The sequence below is a fragment of the Nyctibius grandis genome, chromosome 16, assembly GCF_013368605.1.
Source record: "Nyctibius grandis isolate bNycGra1 chromosome 16, bNycGra1.pri, whole genome shotgun sequence".
Lineage (NCBI taxonomy): Eukaryota > Metazoa > Chordata > Aves > Nyctibiiformes > Nyctibiidae > Nyctibius > Nyctibius grandis.
The window spans coordinates 2,034,950-2,050,585 of NC_090673.1; the positions used below are offsets into that span (position 1 = coordinate 2,034,950).

At 54.1% G+C, this 15,636-nt stretch overlaps 1 protein-coding gene across 2 annotated transcripts in view; it reads right to left on the reverse strand.

The window, feature by feature from the left end:
• Window positions 1-7,492: 7,492 nt before the first annotated feature.
• The window catches only part of DAB2IP (DAB2 interacting protein), a 44,053-nt gene continuing 35,909 nt past the window's right edge, over window positions 7,493-15,636 (reverse strand). For both annotated transcript variants that reach the window (XM_068413647.1, XM_068413646.1), the window contains exons 11-14: window positions 12,739-12,891; window positions 10,193-10,395; window positions 9,659-9,746; window positions 7,493-8,167 (exon numbers count right to left, since the gene is read on the reverse strand). In XM_068413647.1, coding sequence (XP_068269748.1) covers window positions 8,000-8,167; window positions 9,659-9,746; window positions 10,193-10,395; window positions 12,739-12,891 — 612 coding nt within the window. In that variant the 3' untranslated portion in view covers window positions 7,493-7,999. The remainder of the gene's footprint in view (window positions 8,168-9,658; window positions 9,747-10,192; window positions 10,396-12,738; window positions 12,892-15,636) is intronic.

Genomic DNA, 15,636 nt, shown 5'->3' on the forward strand with positions numbered 1-15,636 from the left:
GGAACAAGCTGCGGGCCAGCTGGGAGGCTCCTGTGTGCTCTGTCCTGCGCAGCTCAGCTCACGGGCATCGGCTCTGTGTATCGCTGGGCCTGCCCTGGATCTGATGGGACCGAGATGTCCCTTTATACGGACTGAGATGGTTCAGCTGGAAGCTGAACCGGCCCCGCTGCCTCGCCTGATGCCCCGCCGTGCTGCCCCAAAACCGTGGGTGCTGTCACCACGTGTCCCTGTGTCTGCGTCCCTGGCAGTTCTGCTGCTCAGTTGCTGGGTTTGCTGCCTGTCTCTGCTTTCAGACTTGTTTTTGTGTGGGCGAGGTGTTTATTCCCCTTTTGGTGCATAGCCCTGGGAGGAGGAACGAGAGCGTGGTTCTCACCCGCGGAGACTTCCAAGAGCAGCAGACGGTGAGTGTTCAGGGGACACGGTCAATCCCTGGATCGCAGGGAGTTACAACAAAATGACCCTGGGCTTAATCCAGAAGAATAACACACACTGCAACTGAGACCTTATTAAATAACCTTTAGAGCCGGTTCCCTTCCTACGCTGAGCTCCTGACTGATCTCTGAGAGCTTTGAGACACGTTTGGGGGTTTGGTTTTAACCACAAAGAGCTGGGAATAGCTGCAGTGTAAGGAAAATAACCTCCCGTGGGAATTTCTGTTTTATGATGACGATGTTTGGTGTTTTCAACCAAAGACCCACGAATCCAAGCAGTGATAGCAGTTTTTCAGCGTCTCTAAGTGAAAATTCTAGCAAATTGAGCAAAAGGTATGTTTTGACTCAATATTCACATGACCAGCTGAAATGCTGGGAAGCTGAAATCCGGGGGGAAACTGGGGTTTTGTTGGGTGTAAAGTATTTCTTTGTGTCGGGCCATCTCCATGGGTGCTGCCTTGTGAGCGTCCTCCTGCTCGCTTGGCTCCTTCCCGCAGGACGAGGTCCCAGCCCTCCTGCTAACCCTGCCCCAGCTGCATACAGCCGAGCTCGTGCTGTTCTCTCAGGTTATTGCTGCCTTCCTTACCTTCACTTCACCTTAAGCACACACACAAAAATCAGCACTACCCAGATAAATCCATCTGGGCTCTGTCTCAGCCTCATTTAACCTCCCCTTGAAGAGATTGTATCACATGGTATTCAGCTGAAACCTATTACCTCGCATGCCCAAGCACATCATATTGAATTACCCTCACCCCCAGGCCCGCAGCGTTTGCTAATGGCTAACGGCAGCTTTTGAGTTTGAGGTGATTTATTTGAAGGCGCTTCTGTCTCGCGGTGCCGTGGGGGCTACACGTCGGTGGGGTAAGCAGGGCTCAGCGAGGGGCTGCCGCTGGCCTCAAGCCTCCGAGCGAGGGAGCCCCAGGCACTGCCCTGCCCAGTATCCCCATCGCTCACCACCGGCCCAGACAAAGCCAGTTAGTAACTGGGAGCGGCTGCTCCTGGCTGTGCACGGTGAGAGATCCAGGAGGGGACAGAGCTCTGTCTGCCTGTTGTCACCGTCCTCAGGGTGCCGGGGAGTGGGTGGTGGACCCCGCTGGTCACATACACTGAGCCAAAGGAGCCTTGGGCGAGTCTTGAGGCTGTGCGGGGAGCGCTGGAAGGGCAAAAGCTGGGGAGTTCGCCCTGGGAAGGACGTGAAGCCTTTGTGCCCTTGGCCTCCCCAGGGCGGTCGTGGTCCTTCCTGGCACGTCTGTGTGCTCTCGCTGTGGTGCCCGCAGGGCGCTGGGCTGGCGCCGTGGGCTCAGGTCAGAGCGTCTGACCAGCTCCAGCCCGGCTGGGCCGCGGGCAGCATGGCCGGCCTTTCTGCGGGGCGGGGAAGAGCGTGGGCAGCCAATAGACACGGATAAAATAGAGTTGTGAACAGCAGCAGGAGCTGGATCGCCAACATCAATAGCAGCTCCCAGATAATGATCTAATTAGCACAAACAACAAGTTTCCACTAATGACTCTTGTTCTCCCAGCCCCTTCCTTTCTGCTCGCCCGTCACTATCGACTCCTCTGGCAGGGAGCGACGCTCCCCCGTCCCCAGGGCCACGGCTGTGCAGGGTTGTTTACTGGCTGCCTTCGAGCTGCTCCTACAGAGGATGTTTGCTCTGGAGCCCGGGCTGGCGCGTGGGACGGCTGCATGCGGAAGGGGAGGGAGGAAAAGCAGCTCCTTGGCTTTGCCAGAGGCCTTGGGAAAGTTGTGCTCCTACCGCACAGCCCCAGTTGTAAAAATAAGGATGGTGACGTTGACGCAGCGCAGTGAAGGGGGGGGAGCGGCTGCTTGGGGACCTGAAAGGGGCTCGACAGGAGCAAAGATCGGAGATGATTATTGGGGGAAACAGGAACACGCTGTGTCTGTCCGTGCCCTCCCTATCTACAACCCTCCTCTCTGCACCTCCCTGCCGCTCCACCTCGTGCCGTTAAGGCCCCAGCTTGACAAGTACTGACCGAGTGCTGCCGTCCAGGCCCCTCGGCGGGTCAGCGAGCCCGGGCATAGAACCATAGAGTTGTTTTGGGTGGGAAGGACCTTTAAAACGGACTCCACCCATTAACCCAGCACTGCCAAGGCCACCACTAACCCATGTCCCTCAGCACCACATCTACAGGGCTTTTAAATCCCTCCAGGGATGGGGACTCCACCACTGCCCTGGGCAGCCTGTGCCAGTGCTTGACAACCCATTTGGTGACGAAATAGTTCCCGATATCTGATCTAAACCTCCCCTGGCCCGACCTGAGTGATGGCAGAGCAGCCATGAGCATTTGCTGCCATCTCCCACAGTATCTCCTCCTTCTGGCCTCCTCCGCTGCTGCAAACGTGCCCACATCAGGGATGTGGCTCCTGGCCAAGTCTTGGGGGCCATGAGCCCTTGGAGCTGTTTGTCCCCTCAGTCTGCCGTAGTGCCCAGCCCTCCCCCAAAGCCACGTGCTGGGTGGGAAGGGGGTGGTCAGCTGGACCACGGCTGAAATGCAACTGTGAGTAGCATCCGTGCATGTGGCCAGCGTGTGCTAGGATGCTCTAGGAACTGGAAATGACTTGAGTAGAGGTGCTGGAGCACTTGTGTAAAATATCTAAATAAATCTTTAATATTTCTAATTGCAAATGTACATAAATTGCACGGCCACATCATTTCTTTGAACACCAACAACTTTCTCTGTACATTATTACATAGTTTAAAAGGAGCTGAAGGAGATTCAGCAAACACTTCCACTTTGCTTTTTGTTTTTAAACATACTTACAAAAAAAAAAAAATCTGTTTTTTTTCTTTATAAGAGGATATAAAACATAGCGACTGCTTATCAGGAACAAGTATCAGCCTAAGCAGATATACAGAGAGAGGTATATCTTAAGACACAGTGATGTATGATAAAGGAGTATGTGAACATGGAGACTGCACTGTGGGGCACTGGTAGCTGATGCAGAACCACATGGCATTTACAGCGATGTCACAGCCCGGGTGATCCGTGACAGTCAATGCTTGTCCGTGACACCCTTTGTCAAAGCGTGGTTGTTTCTGAATGTTGTGTGATGCCCTCACGATTGGATTTGGTTCGTAAAGCCTGTGAGCTGCAGGTTAGCATGCTGCTGCCGTCCTCCCTCTCCCCCACCACGGGAACAGAAAGAGGCAGGAGTTATGGGTGCAGGGTCAGAGCGGGGCTCGGCGGCTCTCAGGGCAGGGCCGGTGCCCCCTGTCCCAGCCCTGGGGCTGAGCAGCCTCCTCCAACGTTGCCCTGAAGAGTCAGAGACCCACTTGGAAGGGGCAGTGTCCCTTCCTGGGGCCAGTTAAGGGATCTCCTGGTGGCCATGGGACCATGCCCCTGACCGACAGCAGGTCCTGGGCTGCTCGGAGCGCAAGGCTCGGGGGGGGGAAGAGGTTGGGAAGGATGGGGTGCTGCCCGGGAGCCCCCATCCCACCCCAGGGACAGTGACAGCTCTTCCCTTGGGACTTTCTGCTGCGCAGGCAGAGCTGCGTGTCAGGGACGGGGCAGAGCCCTTGGAGCTGCTGGGCAGTGCTGGCTGTAGGTGCTGCTGCCAGAAAGGGGGGCGGGGAATGAGCCCCTCGCAGAGCAAATCCACGCGCCACACCTCGTGGCCATCCTGGCCGAAGGCATCAGTGCATCTTCATCTCCTGTCACTAAAGCTCCTCTCCTTGTTCACCACAAAACAGACCTCACCATGGTTTCTACTGCATCTGGGTATGGACATGAGCAACAGGGAAAAGCCTATGAGCACTCTGGAAACGACTGATTACTCGCTGATTGCTTTCCTAGGAGAGCCTGCGCTGCCTCGCTCAGGGCCACCAAGGCCCTCCTCTCTTTAGGAACAGTTGTAGTAGCAGAACCTGCGTCCTGCAGCACCCTCTGGGGCTGGCTGCTGGCCCCACGGATCCCGCAGGCTCTCACAGCACAATCAGCGCTTCACACCTGCACAAGCAGAGAACAAACCCGACCAGACTGGAAGGACGATGCGGTGACGCAGGACTCTTTGGATGGCGGCAGGATTTGCTTAAACTGGTGCAAAAGGGGCTGGTGACTACACTGTAGTATTGGTTGGCTGGGGAAGGACTTGGGTCCCTCCAATCTTTTGGCACTGAAGCCACAATCCCTGTCCAAAACGATGATACTTAGAGGCTGCAGAGACCCTGGGATACCGGTCAGTCCATTTCATTCCCCTTCACACAAACCTTCGCTCATTTTTCAGGAGTGTTCACTACAGTTTAACAAAACCCCCAATCAAACCGCTTAGAACAGAATCCTTGAGGTGGACCAACCCCAAATCTGGATCCCTGGCTCCTCTCCCTTCCCCTTCCCCAGATCCTCAAAGGGAGGAGGCTGAAATCACAACCTGTGTCCGGATCCAGATTTGCTAGTTGGAGCCCACCTCTGTGAGATACAGCCAAATCCTGACCAAATAAGCAGCACCAGAAGTCAGTTACTATATACAACTGTTAGTGAGATAGATACGGTACAGTAAACACTGAAAACATTTACAAAAAAATATTAAGACTTGTATTAAGATAAAAATCTTGAGTGTGTTTTCATTTTGTTTACACTGTGACGAGTTTGCACTACAACAGCCTCTCCCTGTGGAAAAGGAACCGGAGCCGCTCCCGGACGGTGACGGGTGGTGGCTGCGGTGCTGCCACGCCACAGCCCAACCCCGAGGCAACCTGGCCCCTGAGCCGGGCAACCTGGGCTCAACGCTCCCGCCGGCTCCCTCGCTCATCCATGCACACACACACACACACACACGTATAGAAATGTACAGTTTATAAATAACAGAAACACAAACTGAAGTAACAGAACTGAACTGAGCCTGGATCTTAAAACCTGCCCCCAGACCCTTTTAGGGGAGGGTCACGTTTAGGTCCAGTTGTTGGCAGTTGCAGGGGAAGAAGACAGGAAAAAGTGTGTGTGGGGGGGATTGTCTACTGTAATGAGGTTTCGTCCTGATTTAAATTTCTTTTCATACTGGCCCAGGAAACTAAGCAACAACTCCAGGTGTTGGCACTGGGACTTTAAAGATCTTAACAACTCGCTGTGGCAGGATTTAAGCGTTCCTGCTCTTTCAGCAGAGTAACGTGTGTTCAGTGATTTGTAAGTCTGAGGTTAACCAGGAGTTTCTGACAGATCAGGGCGGGGGGAGCGGTGCCGTGTCTTGTGGTTGAGGAGAAGGTGAAGCTGCACCGTGCTCAGCTTCAGCACTAACCAAGGGGGTTGTGGGCGGCTCCTTTCCTGGCTCTTCTGGAGAGCACTGACCGCATCCCAGAGTTACGTCCGTGTGTGAATGGAAACGCCGTGCTGGTGGGGCGCCCGCCCCGGCCCTCTGAGCATTTCCATTCCTCTACGTTACTTCCCTCTTGACAAACTTCCATCTCTCGCAACACAAATATTTTGGAACTCAAAAACAATCAGCTCTAAACATACATCTCAGGGCAACGCACAGTCTTTTTGCAGGGTTCTCACAACGGGGTTGCAGACGCAAGCGCACGTCCCCACGGGCTCACAGCACCCTGGGCACTCCTAACCTGTCTGGGTCTTTCTCCAGCTGTGACCTTGTCAGGTTTGTGAGGTTCTTCCAAGCCATCTGTGCTAGTCTCCAAAATGCAAAGGTGACTGTACTCGTCAGAAATACTTAATTACTGTTCTCGGAGGAGCTCCGTTTGGGGTCTGTGTGGCTGCACCACTCGGCAGGCGTTGGCGGGGCGCAGAGACCTCAGCGCAACACGTCCGCTCCTCCACGGGCCTGGGCTTGGCCCAGGGCTTCCAGGGAACAGAAAAACGTTTAGGAAAAAAAAAAGCATCTTTAATTTTGACAATTGCATGTGGAAGAATGCTGTTAATAAGCCTTAGGGCTGTGGGGCAGCACGGCAATGCAGAGCTTAGTGAACGTCCTAGGCCCTTGGCAGGAGGAGCTAGGACAGGCGTTGAGCAGTGTGTTAAACTTTAGTGGGAGGAACAGGCAGATGTCCTGTACACTGTACACTGTCATCCGTATCTCAGAGAAACCTCTGGCTCTCAGTGACCTGCTCTGAGAGTGGGAGGCAAGAAGCACTACCTTAAAAAAGCCACAACCCAACAGGGACACCGCGGCGCGGGTCAGCGGCACGACCCCCCGTGAAGGAGGTGACCCCTCCGCTGAGCACAACGTGGCTGCACGTGCCGAAGCTGCGCGTTCAGCAGTCAGGAAAGTCTAATCCTGGCTTAGGCCTGCCCAGTGCTCCTGACAAGGGGCTTTCGGTGGCGGCTGCTGTTCCTGCTGGTTACTCCCTTATGACCATGTTTTACATTCTTCGAGCCGGTTAATTTCCATGCAGTGCTCATTCCCAATTTAAAGAGGACAGTATTCCAGAAAATGGGATCTTTTTTTTTCTAATGCATACTGTGAAAGAAAAGAAATACAATTACCGATCTTCATGGTTCTTCAGGGCTTTTTCTTGTTTCTTTGTCTGCTTTTCTCCCCAGACACAGCAAACCTCTCTGCACAGAGCATCACATCCCCGTAACGACCCCTCTGTCAAGCAAGAAGCTGGCCGCTTCACGTGGCACCTCGCTCCCCCTCTACCACGCCAGGCACCAGGAAATCCAGCCCCTGCACCTCATCCACAGCGCGGGACCAAGCTCAGGCAACATCTGCTTTATTCTGCGGCTAAAGCGTGTGCCCTGGGGCCACTGCTTACACAGACTCTTCCCCGTTATCTGTGAGGGAGCAGAAGCTGGAGAGAAGGATCCAGTCGCCATTCAGCAGGTGCCAGCGCCTCGGGCTTGCTCTGCTCCCCGGGCTGCCCAGGGACCCTCGGCAGACCCAGCCGTGCCCCTCTCCGCTGCCCTGCCACCGCGGTCCCCCATGCAGCACCCCTTTGGCTGCCACACCGCACAGCCTGTGCCCTGACCTGCCATCTGCACTGTGCTCCCTATATGGGCGGAGTTAATTAAACACTAATTAGCTGCATAAATGCCCCGCGGACAGTCACCCGCTGTAAAAGTCGGCGGCCTCACAAAGCCACGCAGGAAAAGACGGCTGGGCTGGGCTCGGGGCTCGCTCTGAGCGCCCAGGGGGGTCCCAGGCGGGGCGGGCGAGCGTCGCTGCCAGCCCCCGGATGGCTGCACCCACAGCACGCCGGGCCACCGCCTGCTGCACCCCTGCCCAGCTCCCTTTATTTCGCTCACTGCAATGCCAAGGACATTATTCCTTGCTGGGAGGGGTGAGGCTCAGCCTTTGGGCAGTTTGGAAGGAAAAGGTTACTTTTGTTTAAACATTAAACACTGATTTAAATCCAACAGTGACAGCGATTCTCAAACGTGTGTTATTTCCTTATGCCACTCCTCTCACACTCGATCTTTCCGTCCCCTCAGTGCCGGCACTGGCATCTCCCACAGAGGCTCAGTCACGCGCCGTCCGCAGAAAGGAGCTGGTTTCTCGGGGGGGGAGAGCGCAGCCGTTCTCTGAAGCCGGGGCTCGCACCGCTGCCGCACGGTCTCTCTGGCCAGGCCTCCTCTCCTGCGGCACCGCCCTCCGCGCGTTAACAATTACTGCTGTTTCTGAATTCGCCATTCTCGGTAATCTGCAATTTAGTTGGGTTTGTGGGGGAGATCCCATTACGCGTCTGCATGCTGTACCTCTCTTTCAGCTGGGTAAGGGCGCTCATGAGCCGCGCGTTGGCAGCGTCCAGGGAAGCAATGCGTTTCTCCTGCAAACCAACGGGCAGAGGGGGACAGTTAGTGGCATCACACAGAGACCTGTCCCTCGGCGACACCAGGACCTGGCCTGAGACAGCGGCCAGAGGCCCCTCGGACCAGGGCCGTTCTCCCTGCCATCCCCAGGTGGGGGGTTTTTAAGTGCTACGCAGCGTTTTTTAAATCCGCTGCTATTAAAAATGTCCTTTGCCCACGGAACGTGAGCTGACTTCATTCCAGCCTCCTGACCAAAATGGAGATAACTCGGCTTCTCTAATTCTTCAGTGATACAGAAATTCATTGTACTGTTTGCTCTTAACTGCAGCTGCTACAAAGACGATAAGATTCCCCTTCTAAAACCTGGTGCTCTCCCAAGATAGTTATTCCTGTCAGTGTTTAATTGATTTTGTTAGTGTAAATTAATAGTTTAAACGACTTGTGGCCTCCCCGGATGGCTCTGATGGCAACTCTCACCGATTACAGTATTGTAAGGATGGGAGCAAGAGCCTCCGTGCCGCAGCCTGCTGCTGCCTCTCCTGCTCTTTGTGATGCTGTGTGTAACTCGGAAGGTCCACGCATGAACATGTCCAACACTATTGTACAGCCTGAGATGACAAAAATAGACCAGTGTGGAGCAGCTCATGGTAAGAGCCTCACGTGTGACACCCACGATGGCAGGGGACAGGGCGGCCTGTCGAGAGCTGGAGGGAACAGGATGATTTACTAGCTCTAACAAATTACTCCACAGAAAAACAGTGATTCTTTTTACAAAGTTACTACTGCCTCACCTCCTTTTTAATTAGCGATACAGTAAATTAGTCATGAGTAGTGACTCACAAGTGATTAACGGGGTTGTTAAGAGTAAGCCTACAATATCCTATCACCTAGCCACAACCTGGAGGAAGGCCTGGCTGCTGAGAAGATGCTGATCTCTGCCTAGACAGATTAAAAGATTATGGACCATATTTTCAGATTCTCCCTTCCAAGCACAGTGTTTTACACCCATCATCGATGCTCCTCTGCCACTGTGATCTACAGCAATAACTGAGCTCCCCAATCCTGCAAGACACAACCCAAAGGCTGAAAAAACACGTTGGTTTTGCTCTGGCCAGGCTGCGTGCTCCTTGTACCCCGGTCCTGTGAGCATCACTGGAACATGAAGCACCAAGCAAAGCTCCAGGGACCTCAGACTGAGCCAACGAGGATACGCTCCTTCCACAAACTGACTGGATTGGGCATGATCCTTCCACAAACTGCCACCCCCCACATCCTCTGCGTCACCTGCCAAGCTCCAAGGCTGGAAACAGCTGTAGGAACACGAATGCTGTGACAATAAATCGCATCCTGCTGGAGTCTGACTGGCTCTGTCACCGACTGCAGCCTGGTGCCCACTCACCCACGTGCCGCCTCCCTGTGCCTGAGCCGGCACTGCTGCACGGCAGGGAGGCTGCACGTTGGCAGATTCACCCTGAAAAGTGCTGCAGCCCTCGGTACCAGGGACTCACCTGTGCATCGATAATCTTCTGCTTGGAATCCACGGCAGCCTGCATTTCTGCGTGGTCCTTCTTTAACTCCTCCTCAACTGACATCAGTCTGGGAGCCGAATGGACAAGAAAAAAATTACATTTGATGGGCTCTGCTAAGCCCAGATATTAAGTCTCATACACGTCTAAATCAGCCACCCAGAGTGACTGATACAGATCATGTCCTCATTTAGTCCTTGACATCAACGAAGCAAAGGGGTGATGTACATCTCTGCAGCCCACAGGAAGAGATGTGAAATAGCAGAGAAGCTGGTCTACAGATGGAAACGGCCTCACAGAGCAGCCCCCATCAATTGTGGTAGGACTTGGGTAAAGTCTCTTCCACGTAAGCTACTGCAAACCATCAAACTGTCTCATCTAAAATGGCAATGCTGAGGCACACACTGAGATGCTCCCAGGACCTGCAGTTTCAGATTCTCCTGTGCAGGGGTCAGCTCTAACGCCTGCCAGGCTGCCAGCCTTACTGTCATCTCCAGCACTCCCACCTCCCCTTACCTGCTGATGATGCCCTTCATCTGGATCTCCTTATCCTCCTGCTGTCTCCGGAGCCGCTCCTCGCTCTCCTCCAGCCTGGCCTGGTACTCCAGCATCAGCTTCTGCGTTGTCTCCTCCTGGCACTTGAAGCGAGTCTCGTACTCCTCCAGCTTCTTGTTGGAGATGCGAAGCTTGTCCTGCAGCACCACTAGGTCCTGCTGGTACTACAGCACGCAGGGACAGACACAGGAGGAGAAAACACACGGGTCACGTTACCTCGTGGGGCTTTGCCCTTGCCAGGGTTTCCCCATAACCCGACTACACCCCTCTCCTTGCACCAGACTAGCTGCAAACCCGTATCAGACAACCCCGCTTGCCGACACCTCCTCTTCAGTCTTCTCCACGCTGCACAAGGAGCGATGCCGGTTCCACGGGGCAGGCAGGTCGCTGGCAGGTTCACAGAAGGGGCTGTTAGCAGAGTCTGGCATTTCACGTGGGCAATGCAGGTTAGTGAGCAAATGGCAAACGCACCCGGCACCGTCCTCACACTAACAGCGCAGGGCTCAGCACAGGCAGGACAAGCTGCACTGGTGGGGTTTTGGGTTTACACACGAGCTCTTCAGTCTACGACAGCAAACGTGGGCACTCTGGAAGCCAAGCAGGAGCTGTTGGAGCCGCCGGCCTCCTGCCAGGCTGCTGGCGCTGCAGCAGGGACAGACGTGGGCCACTGGTCACAGTGGTCACCCCTCGTCGAGGCGAGGGCAGCTGGCTGGCGTGCGCAGGGCAGGGAGCACGAGTGCCTTTTGGGGGGCAGCACTTTGAACAATGCAATCACACGTCAAACCAGGGTTCAATCTGAGAAGAGCTGCTGCGTGAAGCCAAGACCCCGCAGTTGCACTGTTCATTCAGATGAAGCTAAAAATCAGCAGCAGCAGAATCACATAAAGCAATTAAAAAAAAAATTAAGAGCTTTCTAACTCAGTAAAACTAGGCACAGCGACTGCAGAAGCACAGCATTCAGTACAAGTTGCTTTGCTAAAGGAAAATCCAGTGTGTATGTGTACAAAAAAAACTCCTTTAATTTCAAAAAATTATCTTTGGAAATTGTTTTTTAAAAAAACTTCACCTGGAATAACCTTACAATAATTAACAGGCAGCTGATACTTTGACAAGCTGCTTTTGAAAGAGCCAGATATGGCAAGAAGACTTCCATCTGAGTCACGACGTGTGTTACAAAGCTACAAGTGCTATTCATGAACTGACAGAAAGGTGCCTAATTGCAGATTGACTTGGCTGCCTGCAAACCCAGCCTGCCCTTGGGCCATGGCCACCGGTGTGAGCACGCTAACGAGGGACTTGGTTGGAGGGTCCTGCTGGGGAGCCTGAGCAGAGGGACACGCAGCCAGGGACCCCAGCTCACGTAAATCCATGCTGCTCTCCTAGTACCACTGCACTAACCGACCGGCTGACAGCAGAAGTAACTGCAGCAGCTCCTGAGGATTGAAGATGTATGGTGCTGCTGGTCCTCCTGCATTGCCAAAGTGTTCGAGCCATGGCGGGCAGACGGGCAGGACCTCTGAGCTCCTTCTGCCCGGGCAGGGACAGGCACCACAGATCACTCTGGTTTTCCTTTAGCAAAGCTTTCACTGAAACAACACGGTTTGTACACGTAACCTGGAGCGAGGAGGGAACACAAACGCCCATAGAGTTACACAGAAGCACTAAAGTCAGACGGAAAGAAGTTGCTTGAACAGGAAAGATTATATACCTACCCTAGCCTGAAAATAGGAGCAGCGTAAGCGAGCTCAAGTGATAGCAGGAGAGGCCTCCGAGACCGACAGAGTCGCTCCTGTCTCTAGAACACTTGTCTCATCCTCGGTTACCGTTCGTGTCTTACAGTAGTGGGGAGAGAGGTTGTGCTAATGGCGGTTTTAATGTCAGTGACTGATGGGACAGCAAAGTAACAGAAGATGCTGCATGGGAATGAGACAGCAGGCTCTGGGTGGGGGGATCCCTCTGAACGTGTGGGGGTATTTACAGGAATACCCAAGGAGCAGAAAGCCAGGAAGGAATGGGCTGAACTCTCCCAAAACTCTGCCACGCTTTTCCTGGGGCAGCTGGGAGCCATCACCTTGGACCTACCAGTCCCTACGACACCCGCCTTTGGTGTTTCACTTACTCTCACCTCTTTTATAGCTGTGCTTAATCACCTTTTTAAGGTTTCTCCCCCTGCAGCCGGGGGGAGTAGGGATGGGGGAAGTCACGGGCACTGGCTGCCTTCAGAGTTTGTTGTAGAGCAGCACCAGCACTTGATTCCTGGCTCCTGTTTTTCTTACTTGCTTTCATCAGAGGGTAATTCCAGCCATGGAGTGTGTGAAAACCTCCCAAACCTTCCCCAGAAGTGCCCTGTGAGGCTGAGCAGCCAGGCACAGGGCACACTGACACCCCTCTCTCCTGGGCAGGGACGTGCCACGCAGCCCACCTTGTCCCCAGGGTGCTCGGATGAACGACATTCAAGGAAATCCTCTCTCTATTTAGAAACTTGTTTCAATCCAATCAGGTTTTACCTTTTCTGCTTGGCTGAGCTCGTCCTTATTCCTGAGCTTATCCCTGTGCTTGGAATCTGGGTCAATGCTTTCATCTTCTAAAAACTGCATGTTCATATTCAAAAGCCAAGCAGCAGTGCGGTCCAGGGCATTGGGGTTCACAGGAGAAGGGGCCTACAATGAAACATACAACCATAACAAAAGCAAAACCTGTAACAGAAATGGTCATGAGGCTGGAGAGAGAGAACTGCCTGCCAAGCAAGCCCTCTCCCGTGCTGCTCAAACAGCGACGAACAGCTCTGAGCTACCAGAGCGGCAGGGGCTGGGGGTGGGAACAACTCCTGTTCTGCACCTGCACGTTATTTGAGGTCAAACAGCCTTTGACAGGCCGAGTTCTGCCCTGTGCCACCCCACAAAACACACATACAATGGCGGCTGCAGTGGGGTCCTGCTGCAGGTAACGGGCCCAGGCTCCTGAGCAGGTCCTGTCCCCTCAGGAGGACACGGCCTGAGCAAGCGCAGAGCTGCAGGCACACGGAGCGGCTTCACATGGTACGTGAGATCTCACTCAGCTCTTCAGCCTCTTTTACTGAGCCATCTTTGTGCTGGCCGCGGAGATTTCGTACGGATAAAGCCAGATCTGCAAACTGAAACGCTGCTCTTGGTCAGGCAGGTGACTTCTTGGCAAAGAAAGGTTTCTGTCTGGCTGGGGCTACACTGACGATGCTGGAGAGGTCTGAACGCTCGACACCTCAGTAGTTCACCTCTGGGTTTGTTCAAGCAGCGATGGGAGCTCGAGGAGCAGCGCTGTCCTGCTGTCAGTGAGCCAGAGCTGAGGCGGCTGCTCCACGGTCCCGGCCTAGGCAGGGACCGCAAATGGCATTGCCTCAGTACTTTCCAACCACGTTCCAAGGTTGAGGAAGTGAATCTCCAGCTACTTCCCCTCACCCTGGCTCATTATGAACTACAGTAAACAGTTTCTTGGATGAACACAAGGGATCTGGATGACTTGGTTGAGGGAATTGAAGTTAACAAGTCAGAAATGTCAGGGACTTTCTGCTTCACTCAAACCTCAGGACGGCAGGGAAATGCAGCCACCAGGCAGCAGCAGACGGGGAGGGTCTGTACTTGGAAGGAGGTTTAACCACCTCACTGGGGGTGGGGGCTTTCCCGTGCCATCTTCCAGTCTGGTCTTCTACTTCCAGAGCTTTAAATCAGAAGTTTCAGACTCGGCTCATGAACATCACTTGCTATAGATCCTCACGTGGCTTGTGGCTCTCTGCTTTTTCTTGCACCTCCAGCTCAGGCACTGCACCTGTGGCGGCTGCTCAGAACTTCTGGCTCTGAGGAGCACTGGCCACCCGGGCTCACTTCAGCGGCATCAAGGCCACCAGTAAAGGATGTCAATGAACAGAGCTCAGCTCTCTGAGCATGGGTCCTTCCACCTCCTTCTCTGAAGAAGTAAAAAAGGACATCTGATCTGGCCTGGGACAGTCTGGAAGTCAGTTCAGCAGATAAACTTACAGAAGTAGAGGAAGTGCTTCTGGCTGGCAGGAACGAGGTCCATGGATTTCTACTAATATGGCCACCAAAGGGGATTGCTTTGTTCTCAAACAGCATTTAATACCATCAACTATGAGCAAGCAGTTCCATTATGGTTTACAGATGCTGCTAACACACAAGTAAAATGTGCAGATTAAGGGTAGGAGAGACGTTCTCAGGGCTTCAGGTCTTGAGAGAAACTTTGAGAAGACAATAGGGGCGGGTGGAGGCAAGAGCTGCACACACAACTTGGCCAGGGCTTTCCGAAGGTCATCCGGAGTTCACCGTTGTCTTTCTGGAAGGAACTCTGCTACCAACTAGGCTGCTGCTGCTGGCCGAGCTCTGGGCCCTCTGCACCTAATGAGTATCGATCCACGTTACACAAACGCTGCCCCATGGCACGACTGCTCATGTCAGCGCGTACGGATCGATACCGTGTGCGCAGAGCAGCTCCAGACGGGGCTGAGGAAGCTGCCTTCAATGGGTACCACTGACAAAGGCCTTCACGGCTGTCTTGGAAGGGAGAAGTAGTTACACCAACTCTGTGGCTCTTTCAACACCATCCTGCTGAAAAGGTGCCTTAATACCGTGTCTGGGCTGAGATGCAGCGAGCTCTTGCCAGTTGTCCACGTTCTCTGGGTTTGCGTTATTTTTAAACCTCCTCCTTTAGGCACCGAGAGGCCCTACTGTGTTCATTTTCTACAGGGTTAGTTCTGAAATGCAGCATGAATAAATGAGCGCTAGAAAAACAATTTATCCATGCCAGGAAAACCAGGGGGCCCTGGGTCTGTGACCGACTGCTTTCAATTTTAGCACCATGAACAGTGACATTTACTTCTGTGCAGACCAGCACGTGGTCTGGGACCCCGATCACTGCAGGGCTCTGCAGACCATCACTCTCGGCGGGGAGCACGCTCCTTCCTCCCGGCTCTCACCTCCCCAGGTGCTCGTACAGGAGGGTCTCAGAGCAAACAGGGGTGTCCAGGAGCGCTGCGGACACCCTGGGACAGGAGCGGCAGCAGGGAGACTCTTAGTTACAAGAGAAGATTAGGGCCTGGTCCAAGGCTGGGAGATGGCGCAGGGCTGACCATGGCATGGGATGAGAGCCTGGGCATGGAGAGGCGAAGCAGTGACGAGATGGTAGCGCGGGACAGAGGCATGGCTGCCGCCGCCCTCGTGTCTCTGCCACCCGCCGCCCTGCGGCAGTCACACGCCAGCGTGCCACGCGACGGAGGAACACGGAGCACGAACTGGTCTGTGTCCCCGTCCCTGGAGGGCCTCCGTCTCAGGCCAAGCTGGGTGCAAGAGCCAAGCTACATCCCCACATGCGATGCCACCACGGGGCTGGCACCGATGCGGTAACTCAGAGCCACAGTG